General features: G+C 34.3%; 1 protein-coding gene across 1 annotated transcript; it reads right to left on the reverse strand.

The window, feature by feature from the left end:
* Positions 1–3,140: 3,140 nt before the first annotated feature.
* Positions 3,141–14,551, reverse strand: TMEM244 (transmembrane protein 244). The gene is made up of 6 exons (XM_064510200.1): positions 14,519–14,551; positions 8,961–9,046; positions 8,324–8,397; positions 5,229–5,354; positions 4,102–4,146; positions 3,141–3,235 (listed from the first exon to the last, which is right to left on the reverse strand). Exons 1-6 carry the CDS (start codon positions 14,549–14,551, stop codon positions 3,141–3,143), a joined length of 459 nt encoding a protein of 152 aa, XP_064366270.1.
* Positions 14,552–15,914: the final 1,363 nt, after the last annotated feature.

The following is a 15,914-nucleotide window of genomic DNA, read 5'->3' on the forward strand; positions in this document are numbered from 1 at the left end:
AGTGATTTGCACTTTGATATTACACTGAAGGCAGTGCGACTAGTATAGGAATCTTTACCTAAAGTCTCCAAAAAATGTATTTCATTCACATTCTTTGTTGCAAGTAAGGCACTACACCATTTGGAAGAAGAATGAACACAGAGCCATTTAGAGAGAGGACTGAACTGAGAACTATAATCTGTCCCAGTAAATGGTTAGATATGATGAAAGGGAATGCATGTCTCTGAGAAGAAGGTTTAAAATGACTCTAAATATGGTTTTGTCATGGTATGGCATTTGTGTACTGTTCCACTGATTTCTATACCCAATGTTTGCAGCATCTGACTTTCTTCCCTGCAATCTCTGACTGTCAGAGCTGAAGTGGATAAATTCTCCATCTGCCTATAATAAAGGTTTTCTAGACCCTTTATGCTCCCGGTGATACTTGTGCAAACTCGTGACTGCTAAACTGTGTCAAAAGGGATTAAATAATTTAACACTGAACCCAAACGAACCCATACCTGCTTGAGTCAGAAAGCAAAGAATTCTGAAAGTCCTGGGTCTGGGACTGCAGGCGTAAAGCTGCAAATTAGAGAGATCCCCTTTCCTCGAATCATGTATACATGTGTGGGCTTAGATAAAAACATAGCAGGACCAAGAAAAATAGATATGAGATATATGAGATATAACTTGCACTCAAGTTGTGTGCCTCCATTGTGACAGATTCAGTCTGCAGATTATTTTCTTCTTTCACTGGTCTTGTCTGTTCCTGTTTTCTCCTTTCCTGCTTTCACTGTTCCTGTTTCAAACACACTTGTTACTTTTTTACATCCGAGTTGTTACTTTTCCCATTTGCTTTTTAACTTCAGTAGTGATCTTTTCTTGTAGTCTTCGGCAATTCTGTTGTGAAACATATAGAATGCTCTTTGTTGCCTCCAGCAGCAATTCTTTCCCACCTGGGTTGAATGCTACCAATTGATCACATCCAACTTGCTCGAGTGGATTACTTCTTTATTGTTCCAGAAATAGGCAGGTTTATCATTTTGAAAAGTACCGTTTGGGTGTATTACATAGAAAACAGTCAGTACTGGATATTACCTCTTAGGCCTTCTAAACAAGTAATGCCCACACAGATATGGCTTAAATTGCTTACATGATGGATAATATGAAATTTGGCCACAGTTTAAACATTATTTTTAATATTTGTCATTGATACTCAACATAAAAGTAAGGGAAAAGATGGAAAAACAGAAATAATGCTGAAACTGTCACATCATTCCATATCTGAAAGTTTGTGTTAAGAGCCTAATGACTTTTTATCAGAAGGACTCAGGTTTTTAATCCTCCATAGAGTTCTTACTGTGATTGTTTTTCTAGCACTGGCCTAGTTGTACATGCTTTAGAGAAATCCTGGAGATAAAGCACACTTCATATTAGTTTAAAAGTATTTCTTACTGCTGATTTAACATTTTAAATAGAAAACAAAAGTTAAAAATGTCAGGACTGGGCAACAGAGCTATTGCAAGCTGCAGCTAGGCTGACACCCTTAGTGTAAAAGCCTGCCAGTTCAAAAATAGAAACTCGTTCCACCTACAGATTAACTTTGTATCTAATCCACTAATGTTCTGTGCCACAGGGCACCCTACCCACACACAAATTACATATGGACTAATACAGATACCTGAATTAACATTAAACAGTATTTATTTCCCGTCCATTTTTAATATAGTTCTGAACTGAAACAAATCTGGAAGAAATATGCAAACATCTTTCAAACACATAATATCTTGTCAATTATTTGCACACTATTTATGGAGACACAAATTCAGCAATCTAAAAATTGTTCATGGTTCAGTCCAATGATCAGTGTAGGTCAGTTAATTGATTCTGCAGAATTGCCTCTTGACTTCATTAGACAACGTATTGTACTTCATTTGCTTTTACTAAACTTGAAGTCTCGGTCTATTCAGTTCTGTTGATTTACATGCCTGATTTGTCTCTGAAATTACTTATCTAACGTTCATGAGAGACAAACTTTTACTTTAAGGGGTCTTTTGAAATGCACTTCTTACTGTGTATTTAAAGTACTGAAACTTGAAACATGAAATTATAAAAAGTTGCAATTAATTTTAAAATCTTTGATTAGATCAATAGGAGACAGATTCTTCAGAGGCTTTATCTGTTGAGACAAACCCAAGGTTTAGCACTCCTGTGCAAACATCAATCCAGACTCTTCCATGCAAACTGCAGTTGAAATCCAATTGCCAGCATTATATTTAAGATGAAATTGCTTTCTAGCAATTTTGCTATTTATTATAGTTAAATAAATAAAGAGGTGCTTCAAGTCGTGTGTGTGTGTTTGTGTGTGTGTGTGTATGTTTTTAATTACTACAATCCATCGACTAGCTCTTTGGGATTGACCGTATGCAGCTGGGGGAGAAAGAAAGAAAAGTGTCTGTAAGCAACGTTTGCACTTCCTCGTTCTGGCCCAGTCAGATCATAAATAGATCATTAATGAAAGTTAGAATAGCCTGAAGCTATTGTAGCAAAAACTTGTCTGTACCATCTCTGGAAGCTGGGGGAATCAAGCAAACATTGCTGATTGTTAGTCTGCCCGCTTTTGTCTTAGGCATCTTCTAGGCTGAGAGCTTTAAGATGGAAAGACATACAGGGCTACTCAGTGTTCAAGGATTTTTCTTTGCTGGGGGTTGCTAGTACGAACTGCTTTAAAGCTAGAGTGATTTATGCCAGCTAGGGTGACTTTAAAGTTTCTTTTTGCAGCCCTTGTGAGAGGGCAGATTCCAGCTTAAGTTACAGTCAGCAGTTCATAAAATACAATAGATGAAAAGCACTCTGAAATCACTAACTTCAAACCTGTTTTCTCTCTTCCTTTTAGGTTTTTGCAAGAGTGCTGCATCATTGCTCTTGTCCTTGTGGCTTACTTGTTTTTAAGAAATAGACAGTATATGTAGTCATTTGCTTAATGGAAAATGTACATACAAACAGCTAAAAGTGAGCACATTTTATAAAGAAATGTAAGATACAAAAGGTCCAGGAAGCTAGATATTAGTCTTACAGTTAGACAGCATCTTGCTTTGCTTCAGTTATGTTGTTAATTAAATCATAGAAATGATATAAATATAAATGCAAGTTCAGATTTTTCAAAAATCATCCAGAACCGGGTAGATGAAGTTGTCTTTGAACAAACAGTATGCCAAAATCTGTCCTCCACAAATCATTGAAATTACGCCAGATCCTGAAAGGAAATACATGACTGTTCTGTATTAAGTTATATAGTGGAATACAAATGTTAGGGTAATTTAAGCAGTACTTCTTTTTTTATGAAACTTTAAGCAGTACTTCTTTTTATCTTTGGTTTTTAAAAAGTAGCCTGCTTCCTTATACTTTTTGCACCAGCCTTTAGCCAGCTATGAAGGTATAGGTCCACTTCATGCAAAACCAGTTGCAGGACAGGGAATTTATTTGCCTGTCTCCATCATTTAGGAATTTACTACAACTGGCAATCCTTGTTATCCACCATAAAAGAAAGAATGACACCATTTTCTCCCTTAACTATTTCCCAAGGTAATATATTCCAGCACAGGGGCATACTTTTAATTTTACAGCAAATTAAACATTGAAAAGGTTTGCCATTCACTCAAAGGGAAATATGATGACGAGGATTTATCGCATCTATCATAGATGGCTGCATATAATGTTGACACAAATTGCCTCTGAAGGTGCCTATTTCTCTCCATTGATTAAAAAGGGTACCAAGGATGACTGGTTTGGACAACTGTCTTTTTGAGACCTGAATTAGGTGAGACAGATAGTTTGATTAGACAGGACTTAAATGTGGCTTATTTCAACTACATAAGCAAATCTGCTTTTGGTTAGGAAAATTAACATAAGTAAATTGAGTACATTCTGGTCCTAAAATAGAAGAATGATTAAGGCAAGTCAAATGTTAGTCCTGAATTACTGGCCTGTGCCCTTAAAAGAAGGATAACTCAAAAGCATGTATTTCTTCTTTAAATATTGACAGTTCTCAAAGTATTGAGACTAGAGACTAATTTTATACATAGAGTCTAAGAATTTAAATTTTAAAGAATTTAATTATACCTAATGCCAGCCACCAATGTAACATCAGAGGGAATTCAGACATAACTGGAAGGAGAGGAAAAGAACTGTTAAGTTTTTAAACATTAAGGAGGAAGATATGCAAACATTACATTATATTGTAAAATATCTACTTAGTTATACTTTATAAATTATGTACTTTATGTTTACTGAAATTACAAACTCCTATGTAGGTCCTGAACATTCGTAAGAAATTGTGCTTAATTTTTTAAGATGAACTCTTTACTGGTCTCTGGCATAATTTCTCAGGGGAACTGGGGAATCCCTTTCTATCTAAACTGCTAAAACAGAACTGGACAAAGCATTAAAAAAGAAAGATTAATTGTTATGTAGTGGGGAGGAGCCCTAATTTGTCAGTGATATCTTTCCTATTCCTGAAATCTAGAATAAGAATTCTAATCTTACTGTTATAGGAGAAAAAGATCTCCACACAGCTCTCACAGGGATAGCGTTAAAATATATTTCCTACTCAGCCATAGCAGCATTCTGTTAAACAGCATGAGAGGAGGGGAAAGGTTACCAGGTGCTGGCAAAAACTGATGATGAGACTTGTTAACAGCAGCCAAAGCTTTCTTTTTTTTTCTTCCTTTGGGCAAAGGGGAAGAGTTTCAGAAAAAAGTGCTTCAATAGGTAAAATGCTTTATTTTCCTCAATGAGATTTACCTGGAGTAATCTAACTTAAACACTTAGAATTGGCTTTGCTGAAGCAAGTCTCATTTTTACTCTGAACTACAGCTGAGGTGTTATGAGTGGGCATTAAAGTGTCAGGACATGGACAACTATTAATTCCTTGTTTTAGAAAAGAACGTGCCTCTCAAATGTTGGAGTTGTATCTAGGCTGGATCTTTTAGACATTAACTGTCTTATTATAAACTAAAACTAATTTTTTATAAGAAAATTATATATTTTTTAATTCTACAACAAAGAGTAGTGTTTTACATGGCAGAATTTAAACATGTGCATGAGTTAAATGGATGAAAAATTGAGATACATTAAGTTCATTTGAGAAAAATGGTAAGGTTAGTCCAGTAATATAGTAGATGAATTGTAGATGATTGGTCTCTTTAATTTACAGTATTGTGCATTTATTTAGCAATAAACCTACTTACCAACTGAAGTTATGATGATATGAATAATAGTAACTGTTACAGCATAATCCCAAACCCACTCTTCCACAACCAGGGCAAACAGCAGACCACAAATGAAGAAAGTTATTTCCAATGATATTAGAAGAACTGTAAATGAAGATAGGGTATTCATACCAAGCACAGTTTCATGATACTTATTCTCATATTCAGAAGTAATGGCAATAGGAATTTAAAATCTCTTGAGGTAAAGTAGATTATTTTTGACAAGGTCAAATATTACACTAATGTTTTTGTTATAAAGCTGGTTTCTAATTTTACTGCAGAAATCTGCATGGGTTGTATCCTGATTTGTTTATAGCTTTAAAATATTCCATATTTTATGCAAAAAACATGAGGATTAACAGGATGGTGACCAGTGCTGTACATATAACCTAGAGAAGAAATGGCACGGAAATTTTACATAATAGCCCATCCACACTCTTTGCATATGACATTACATAGGTATGGCTGATATTGACCTAGATCAGTTTTTTCTCTTCCAAAACATAATTGTGTGGTTAAGGGGTTATGTCCAGAAAGAAACTTCATCGTGTTCTCCCTCCCCCTTTCACTGCATCATACATATATATGTATATATATGTATGTATGTATGTATATATTCTGGAAGGAGAGGTGGTTGAGGAAATGATGTGAAGGAGTGAGTGCAGAAAAGACATGCATGGGGAAATGGAGCAGAGAACCTACAAGGTGAGCTTATGTCATCCATATGGATCTCATGTTATATAAAACCAGAAGTCTGGCTTTTCTCAATGCTGACAGCGTAGCTGGCACAACTGCTGTAGTGTCAGTGTCTTGTGCCTGACATTTAGCCACTATCTCTGTGTTGTTAAACCATGAATGGGGATTACCTGAAAAGTGATAATACCTAAATTACACTGCCAAAGGAGACTATGACCACGTATAGAGTATCTGGTCAACCAAGTTTCTTCTCTCAGTGATGAAACAGCTCCTTTCTATCCCCACCAGCCCACCTTCTCCGGAACATAATGAGCCATACTGTGCCATCGGTCTGTAATGACAGCATCCCACTGATGCTGGGCATAATTCTGGAAAAGTTATGGCACAGTCAAGCCATGCCTCCTTAGTGAAAACAGTCTAGAAAGGCACAGAGCAACTATGGGAACCTAGAACCCTGGGAAGGGTGAGGAACCTCACTGGGGTATTTTGTGAGATGTGTTCTTTGACAAAGCAATAGACCGGTGCTTAGCTTTCAGTTTGTTTCCTTGCTAGTATGGATAATGGAATCAAACTGTTTCAGGGAAAAGTTTATTTGGTCAAAAGTGTTATACTACATGGCTACCTGAGATGGCAGGGGACTGAATGAAAGACACGTAAAGTCCATTCTATCTATAGTCCTGAATTCTTGTGATCAACAGCTTATAAAACAGACCATAATTGTGCCTTTGTAATTCATAGAATGTTCAATATAGATACATTTTGTTCTTTTTTTTTAGAACAGAGGCATATAAAAGTCATACACTGAATTATTTATTTTTCTACTGTTGCGGTAACATAATACCTAAGATTACTTCAGCTGAGAGTAGAGAGAACATTATTATTTTTTCACTGTATTTAATTTATACATTTGGCAGCAGTTTATGCATTTCAAAGTTATTTTCTTTATAGAGTCAGTTAGTTAGTTCCCACTGTTCTTTATGTGGATTTTTCACCCAGCAGTTTTTAAAAAAAAGTAACAAATAAGAAACAGATAACTGTAAAACCACAGGAGGTTAGGAAATTAGAAGACACTTTAAAAAATGTAATGCTTGACAATTCATTTAATTAATTTTTTTAGTGTACTAGCTTTCATGATTATAGTATCACTCTAAATTTTGCCGATAATTTTATAATTTAGTGAGTATGCTTAGTGCAGATGGATAGTCTACAAACTTTTCTACAAAATTGGGCCAGTAACAATACCTCAATTCTGACCTGAGACTTCCACTTTTATTTTGAGGTTATCTTTTAAAGACATAATTCTACTTTTCACAGGCATGAATGAGACCCTAGAGTAAGCGAATTCTCATTTGCAACATCATGTAGAGAGCTTACTTATATCTTGGTGTCCATTGACTTTAAACAGCTCCTACTGTGTTTTGCTGTTTCATGTTATCTCATCAGGTGGACAGAAAGGAGGATGCAATACTAACCAGATGCATGATCTAGTTACTGTTTTCAACACCTTGTAAGCATGCTGTATCAAACCATCAGATATTATTTTGAAAAAAAAATCATTTTGAGATACAGTAATTTCATTACAGCCCTGAAAAGTAATTCTAATGGAATAGGATTTAATTTTTTTTCCCATTGCTACTACTGAAATGTTCTTTTTTCATCTGAAAGCAGCACTGGTACTCTAAAAATATCCATGCATTTTTATCCCTCTTTTTAACCTGATGTTCTAGACAATTATTTTTGAGCAGTTTTAATTCCAGGTGATGCGACTTGCCTTTGTGAAATAGATTACAAATCTGGTAAAGCTTCACTTATGCATATAATTTTTTAGGGATGACAGTTTTGGAAAGCAAATATATTTTAAAGGCTTCAGACAAAAATGCAGGATTTGTATTCGGAACTACAATCAGACCCTGACATTTTAATGCCAACTATATTTAGGCACTGTCAAAGCAAAATTTTTATTAGTGGAATATGACCTAATATTTATAACATCACATAAGATTCTGGATCCAACATGGGTCATAAGAAATTTTCTGCAATATGAATTTAAATTTTACAACTTTGTGGAGGAACTTTACAGAGAATAGGTAATTGCTTTATAATGAAAATGAAGCATCCTGGTAGAGCAGCACATTTTCTTCAAAATGGTGCAAGATTAAAAGAACAACTCGAGGAAATGCCTAAGAATCACTAGAATGATAAGCAGCAATACCTAAATGAGAAATGCAGGTAATATAAATAAACATTTAAATGCAGTACAGTTAAAATACCGAAAACATTGGCATTACTGAAAACGCTTTAAAATACTATCCATGAGGAATACAAGTTTACATCCAGATAAACAAACTTAGACAGAGAGAAAGAGAAAAACAAATTACCTAAATAGTATGGGTTAATCCATGAGGGATTTGTCTTAAAATCAAAAGGTGCCAAACCATCCAGCATTTTAATCCTGTGGAAATATAATGAATACGTTTAAGCAAAAATTTTCTATAAGGTCTTTGCAGTTATATGACATATTGTGAGTTTTAAAATAAGATCTTTAATGGAGTATCCTGGACTTTTACAAGCTTTCTACATTCCATTATGTGTCATGGTCTTGCCCTTGCACACACTGTCTATGATCTCCACTTTTATTTAAGACATGTCTGGCACTATACATGCTAATCAGTAAGTTCCTAAGGGAGATAATTTGTCTCTTATATTGACTATAAAATCTTGTCTTCTTTCACATCATCTTTTCTTTTACATTAATTTATTCAAGTGGTGCCAGCACAAGGAAGCATATTAGAACCAGCATTTTATATTAATTTTGAGTAGCCATTTGCTAATTTGTGCATTTAAATGAAGGTTCTGTTGCAACAATTTAACTGAGTTTGAAAGTGCTCATGGAATAACTGAGACAGGATGCTTCCAGTCTGGATGCCTTCTCTACTGGACTACAGAATCAAAATTCTATCTATTATATCCAGTTGTATTATGCAATCATATTAGACTAAAGCAAGGAAATCTTACTTGAGTGCTGCGAAGCAGACAGATAGGACTACATAGTACACAGTGTAGAAAACTACTGTGCATATCAACAGGTTCACCAGCACTACCTATAAAAGGGAAAAGCAGAGTAAAACCTAATGCCGTATTTGGGTTAGGTAAATAATAGTCAGAAAATAATACCAGATTCCTAACATATCATAATTTGAAAAAGCATTTAGAAAATAATATGCTTAGACAGAATTTTTGCTGTTCCTGATTACATAAAAGTTGTTAAAAGCACATTTCAGCTCCTAATGTGTTGTTATAATACACAGTTCTTTGTTTCTGTTTTATACCCACTACTTAGCTATTGAATGTATGTGTCTTCTGAATGATCAATGAGAAGCACCATTCTTGGCAGTTACTACATAGTAGGACTTGAGAGTTTAAGATTGTCCAGATGCTTAACTAAGCCTCAGTATTAACTTTAGAGAAATGCCCGCCCTGTAATTATGTTGAAACTGTATACAAATAAAATGTAGAAAATTGTAAAGCAGTAATTAAGTTTCCCAGCTTTTAGAAAACATGTGACATAGTGCTTACTTCCAAAGGGAAAGATATAGGCAACTTAAGTGAGTAATGAGGGATATCTGTTAAATATTTCTTAAGTTTTAATTGTTTTTTAATTTATTCTAAATAAATTCCAACTCTAAATTGAAAAAGTACTTGTAAAATATGAGTTTCAGAAAGCAACCACTGGCTAATGATCAGAGACTGGTTCTTTTCTAAGAAAAGAGATACATAATATAGACAATTATCCTAAGAAGTTACATTTCCTACCTAAGCTACCTTGGTGTCATTATTTTTTTCATTCTATTTCAGTGTCTTAATTTCTAAGCTGATAGTTTAGAAGCAATGCACAGAGAAAAAACTGTGAGACTTAACATGATAATGTTTATATATATAATGCTTATATATATAATGTTTATATATATAATGAGATAGATAATGTTTTTATATATAATGAGATCCTTTTTAGTAAAGTGTAATTCCCGTATCTCTGATTATTTAAGTTGGCTTCCTGAATTATGCAGGCCTTAAAACATGTATTAATTCCTACAGATGTAATATAAAATTATATTTTGAAGGTTGATATGTTTGGATAATAATAGTAGAGTCTTGTTAATGCCTAACACTTTAATTTCTGTTTTTCCGTGATGACATAATGACATTCAAGATATTTATTTGGGCTTTTATTATTTTTTAAAGCAAACATGGGACATCAGTACTGGCGATCTCTATGCATCAAACTGGTTATCTCACTGATTATCTCACTCAGTGGATTGATCACTCATCTGGTAAGAGGGGAGATGTGGGTTCTGGACCGCATTCAAAAGAGTGTTCATCTTAAACTGTTACTGTATAAAATATTATAAGTATGTTTTATGTGGGTTATTTACAGGTAATAGTACCTTATATTAAGGTGATTTGGGAATATGTTTTCAGAAATGTGTGTTATGTGAATGTTTGAATCTTTTTCTTTGTTATAGAAGCCATACATATATGGATACATACCATTTCATTTCTCAGTCTTGCAGTGACTAGACAAAACATTTTTTCCTTCCAGTATAAATTATCATATTTACATGTTCGTTTTTCTGCAGTGGACATTATAATCATGGTCTAGATATTTTGAAAGAAAATGCTGCCACAAAAGGTGGTGCTATATAAAACACTTGTGGGAACATAATATAAATTGACTATTCTGGTCCAAAATCTATTCAGGCCAATACTCTTAATACTGTGTGAGGTCAGTACCTTACAACAACCAATAGCTTAAACTGAGGGAAGTAATAAAAGACATGGGAAGTACAGAATTAATATTTACTCCTGGCATCCAGCATTATGTGTTTTAAAGCCTTTTTGAGCCAAAGATTGCATCCACATCACTGCATTTGGTATACCTTGGTTGGACTTTCTTCCACTAATGTTTCAACTGTGAAAATAAGTACCACAATTTAATTCTGGGTGTTGTGAGAAAGTACTTTACTTTGTGGGATTTTTTAAACCTACTGCATAGTTAATTAAACCTACTACAGATTTAATAACATGTAGAATGCCCTTTTGTTCTTATGTTATCAGAAATAGGGAATAATTTGTTCTCTACTTATGGTTCTGTGTTATCCCTGATTATTTCTACCTTCATAATGTCCTACTCACACACCTCTTTTTTAAGAGTTCTATCCTGTTTAAATTTCTCCAAATATGAAATCCATAACATGCCAGTGATTGCAGTTGTTGTTTTTCTTTGCACTTTTTCTAGTTCTGTGTTTTCTCGCTGAAAAGAGATGACTAGAATTGCAAACCAACTTTTTCATTTATTAACTGTTTTAAAATTTTGCTGAAGTACACCACATGATTTCGACCGAAAGTGGTTGTGACAGTTTTGCATTGTCTTAAGAGCAATGTCATACTGCAATAGTGATCTAAGGGGAGCATAATTACTGTAATTCCGTTATTAACTAAATATACTTACACCTGCAAATATGGGTCCTACACCTGCAAATTTTTGTGTGCATCCTGCAAGATTCCATGCTGAATTTCCACTGAGATCAATGGAATTGAGCTGACACCGACTGCGTTTGAAGTCTTGACATTTTACAGGACTTCTTGTCCATGTTTATCAAAAATAGATTTAAAATAGAAAAATGAAGACTGCGATGATGAAATATTCAAAAAGAAGAAATTAATTCAGAAGCAAATTTATGAAAAGCAGCCCAGCATAAAAGGAGTTACAGAATATAGGGAACTGGGTACCATTTTTCATAGTATGAGGATGGTAGGCAGAAATTATAGACTGCATATGGTGAAGCATTATATCAAAGCCAAAGAAGCTAGTGTTTTTTTCTTTGACTGGTGATACCATATTTACAAATGGAATGCATTTAAGAAAAAATAAGTAAGAACTGGTAAGACTGAGTTCTGAAGAAGAGTACAGGAATCACACGTGTAGAAGTTAGTTACATGGACCAAGGTAGAGGAAATAATAATTGGATATTCATAACAAAGAAGGAAGAGGAATTATTTGGAGAACAATTAAAACTAATGGAAGGAAACAAGAAAAAACAATGTTTCAAAAATCATTTCCATTTTGCAAAGTTTGAAAGAGATCTGATCTTTTTATTTATTTATTATTACTCAAGAATTCTTATCGAAATCTATTATTGGATTTAGTTCCATGCCCTCATCATGGTTGGGAATTTAGAGGATACAGTTCTTGACAATGTTCTTGACAAATGATTCAAAGTTGCTGAATTAAAAAAAAAGAAAGTAAAGACATAGAGTAAGTTTAAAAACAACCTCATTTTCCAATAAAACTAGGTTTCCAGCCAAGATTGGGGTTAAAAGGGTAAAACCTAAGCCAGTTCTAAAGTGTAATTTTCATTTTGATTTAGTTTGTTGTATACTGGTAAAAGCTGACCCACCAAACACTAATGAAAAAAAAGAGCCTTTATTCTAGGATGCAGTGACTCTGAAAAGGGCTATAGATGGACAACAACTGATGCTAGGTCATTTTCATGAGCTGCTCTTGAAATGCTGTGATACACAATGAGCCCTTAAGGCTTTGATTTTTAAAGTGGAAGAATATGAATAGAAATATGAAGTATTACCTCTAAATGCAGCATTGGGAAGATAGAATGGCATCCAATTTTAGGTCTTTTTAAGGTATGTTAAGAACTGAAGGTGGGTCAGAGAAGAGTCACAAAAGAGAGTTGCTGGCCAAAAGTTTCTTTTTTCACCAGCACTACAGCTCTAAAGAGGTCAATCTGTTTAGCTCTGAGGACTGATTCGATTAGGACGGATAAGTACCTTCACAGGCAAAAAATACCAGGTGATTAAGGGCTCTTTAGCCTATCAGAAAAGCCACAAGAGGTAAATGACTGGAAGTTATAGCTAGACAAGTTCAAAAGATAAATAAAGGACATTTTTGACAGTGAAGGCAATTACCCAATGGAGCAGACTACCTTTGGAAATAACAGGTTCTTCAAAGCAAGATCAGATGCCTCTCTGGATGAGGCTTCTCTCCAGTGTATGTAATGTTTACTTCTGGCCTTCATTCTTTGAATGGCTGAATGTAGACAATACATTTACAGAACTGTCCTACACTGACAGAAGTATGGGCACTTTGAATTTAGCAAGCTACTTTTTCGTAATTTTTATATTGCTGATTACCGAAAAGTAAAAGTGCATCACTGCATCCATCTCCCACAGCTGCCAGGGGTTTTGTTTTCTATTGCAATAGGAGAGAAATCCATCATGCCTGTACAAATTGCTATTTGTTAATAAGTAAATGTTCAGCACAGTGTCTTATTCTGCTTTTCTTTCTCTATGCCAAAACAAAGCAAAATAAAAATATTAAGAATGATTAATCTCTCTTTGACCAGCTTGGTCTGAGGGGTAAATACAGCTTTCCCATTTCTACTTTTTTTGTCTTATTCTAAATGAAAATTGGTCAAATAACCCATTTGATTGATTCTTTTCCATACTGTACCTAATGGCCACTTTAATGTTCATTGTCTACAATGTCATGTGCATGTCTTGTAGCCATGCTACACTTCTTCTCCCCTGCCCCCCAAGATGTACCTCTAAACATTGCAAGTTTAATCTTTAGCACATTTTTGGTAAGAATCAATTCATTCAATTTTCTAAACAGATGCACATTTCATGGAATTCTCCTTTATCTGCTGCCACTCCTTTAAATCTTATCTACTCTAGATGTAGATTTGTACTGTAATGAAAAAGATGTGAGGGGACTGAAGTGAAAATAACAGACCTGAAGGAAGGCTGTGAGTTGATGACCTGTTGACCTTTAATTACAGTAGGTGAATTCCTGGCCTCCCTTGAAGTCAGTGACAAACTTTCACTGACTTCAAAGGACCAAGATTTTTCCCTTTGTACCCAGAATATTCTTAAGCCCTGTCTTAGGGAGGTAGTGATGTATTAGCTATAACATATTTTGCTTAGTCAAGTAAGCTAAAGAAATGCATGCAACCCAGTGCTAAGAATATGCTGGTAAACAAACAACATGAAAATTAAAAACCTTTGAAATTTTTCCAGTTGTATTCTACTTCATTTTTATTTGACCTTTCCCCTGAAATTTAAATGTATATTTTATTTAATTTCAAAATACATTTAATTCTCCCTTCTTTTCCCTTTTTAAGCCCTCAAAGATTTCAGTGTGAAAAACACAAGTTAAAAACTACAGGGTAATCTATTATATATTAAAATAACTTAAAGAATTTTAGGACTACACTGTTGTCCTCAAATTTAGGATTTTATTAGACACTTCTAAGAATTAAATCTCATAAATGGAACTACATTATATATTTTGAAATCCTTTATATAAGATGTACTCTGCAGTACTTAATTACCAGCACTATAGTAAAAGATGCCTTTTTATTTCATTATTTAGGAAGAGAACATTGAAGAATATTTTGTAAGAATGAATGCAACTGCTTTTTCAAGATCCGCAGTAGCCGTCTAATATGCTAAATACTATCCAGTGACATACAATGCTATACAAACTCAATTCCCTTTACCTTGGTTTCAGCAGTTTTGACCTTGAGAGCCATGGACACATGAAGAGTAAAGGAAGTGATGTTGCTATATTCCTAATGCCAGTATCAGCAGGAACAAGCAGCTGTTTTTCACCCAAAAAGCACTCTTATAGGTGAGTATAGGACAGAGTGAGGCAAGTTTATTGGATTAAACTGAACTGAGACAGAGGCCATCTGTGAGCCAACTGTAAGCCTCTGAAGACCAAACAGAAAATCCTACCAGCTCATTAAATGTTCATACTTGGGTTAACTACAGTCAGCCAAAGCATGTCTATAATATAACTTGGCCATTTAGAGACAAGACTATGAATAACATTTTCTGCCTTCTCTTTGCTTTTTGCAGCACTCGTTTGATCACAGTTCCTTAGGTTATTATACTTTCCTACTTTTAATTAGTTATACAATTCCTAACATTAATTCTATTGACTATAAATGAGGAAGAATACATTCTTCACACTGTCCTTTGTTAGCATTTCTTTTCTGACTGTCACTTTATTACATCAAGTATAATTTACATTGAATCAGGCATAATTAGGTTAAAAAATGCCAGACTTATATTACTACTCTTCTCCTTTTCCTGAATCATATTTTGTTTCTTCAGTGGAATGAAATTTAGCATGCTTTAGAGCAGATCCAGCTTCTACTAGGCAGTTCCTTAATGGGTTCAGATTTGACTCTTTTTACAGACACATTATGACTCAGTGTACCCTGTTACTTGAAAAAAATTAGATGGTACAAGGTATTACTTCTGAAACAGAATGGCGAATGAACTTATTTTTTTTGCTATCACTAGCATAATCTGTGCAAGTATCATTAGTTTTTTATGTCTTTTTAATCATACAAAATTAATGTTATCTGTTTTCAAACATAGTCTGTCCTCAGAAAACAAGAGTTTTGGCTCATAGATTGGATAGTTCCAGATTGTAAATATTGTCAGGGAAAATTACTGATAGTATTGTGTAAAATTCCTTCTTGTTTGCACAAAAATTTGTGCATCAGTTAAGACCTATTCTGAGTGCTGTCTACCCCAAAATATCAGCTGAAAATAACCATGACCTAAAATTAATTCACATAAACTTTTTCGGTAACTACAAGTATCAAGATGATTAATAATGAATTGCATTGATCTAAGACCATTGTTAAGCACAGCAAGAGTTTACATTGAGTAATTTGTTCACAAAGAGTCAATTTAACCAAAGTTAGAGGCTAGAACCAAAGTCACCAAGTCTGACTGAAATGTAATGTAAGCTGTAGGCATGGATTTATTGGAGAGACTAAGAGGTTCCCCTCATTCCTATTGCAAAGCTGTGAATTTTAAATATGCTAAGAGAAGGATAATACTTCTGTACTGTCCTTGCTTCCAGTATGAAAGCAACAG

This window comes from Dromaius novaehollandiae, chromosome 3, assembly GCF_036370855.1.
Source record: "Dromaius novaehollandiae isolate bDroNov1 chromosome 3, bDroNov1.hap1, whole genome shotgun sequence".
NCBI lineage: Eukaryota > Metazoa > Chordata > Aves > Casuariiformes > Dromaiidae > Dromaius > Dromaius novaehollandiae.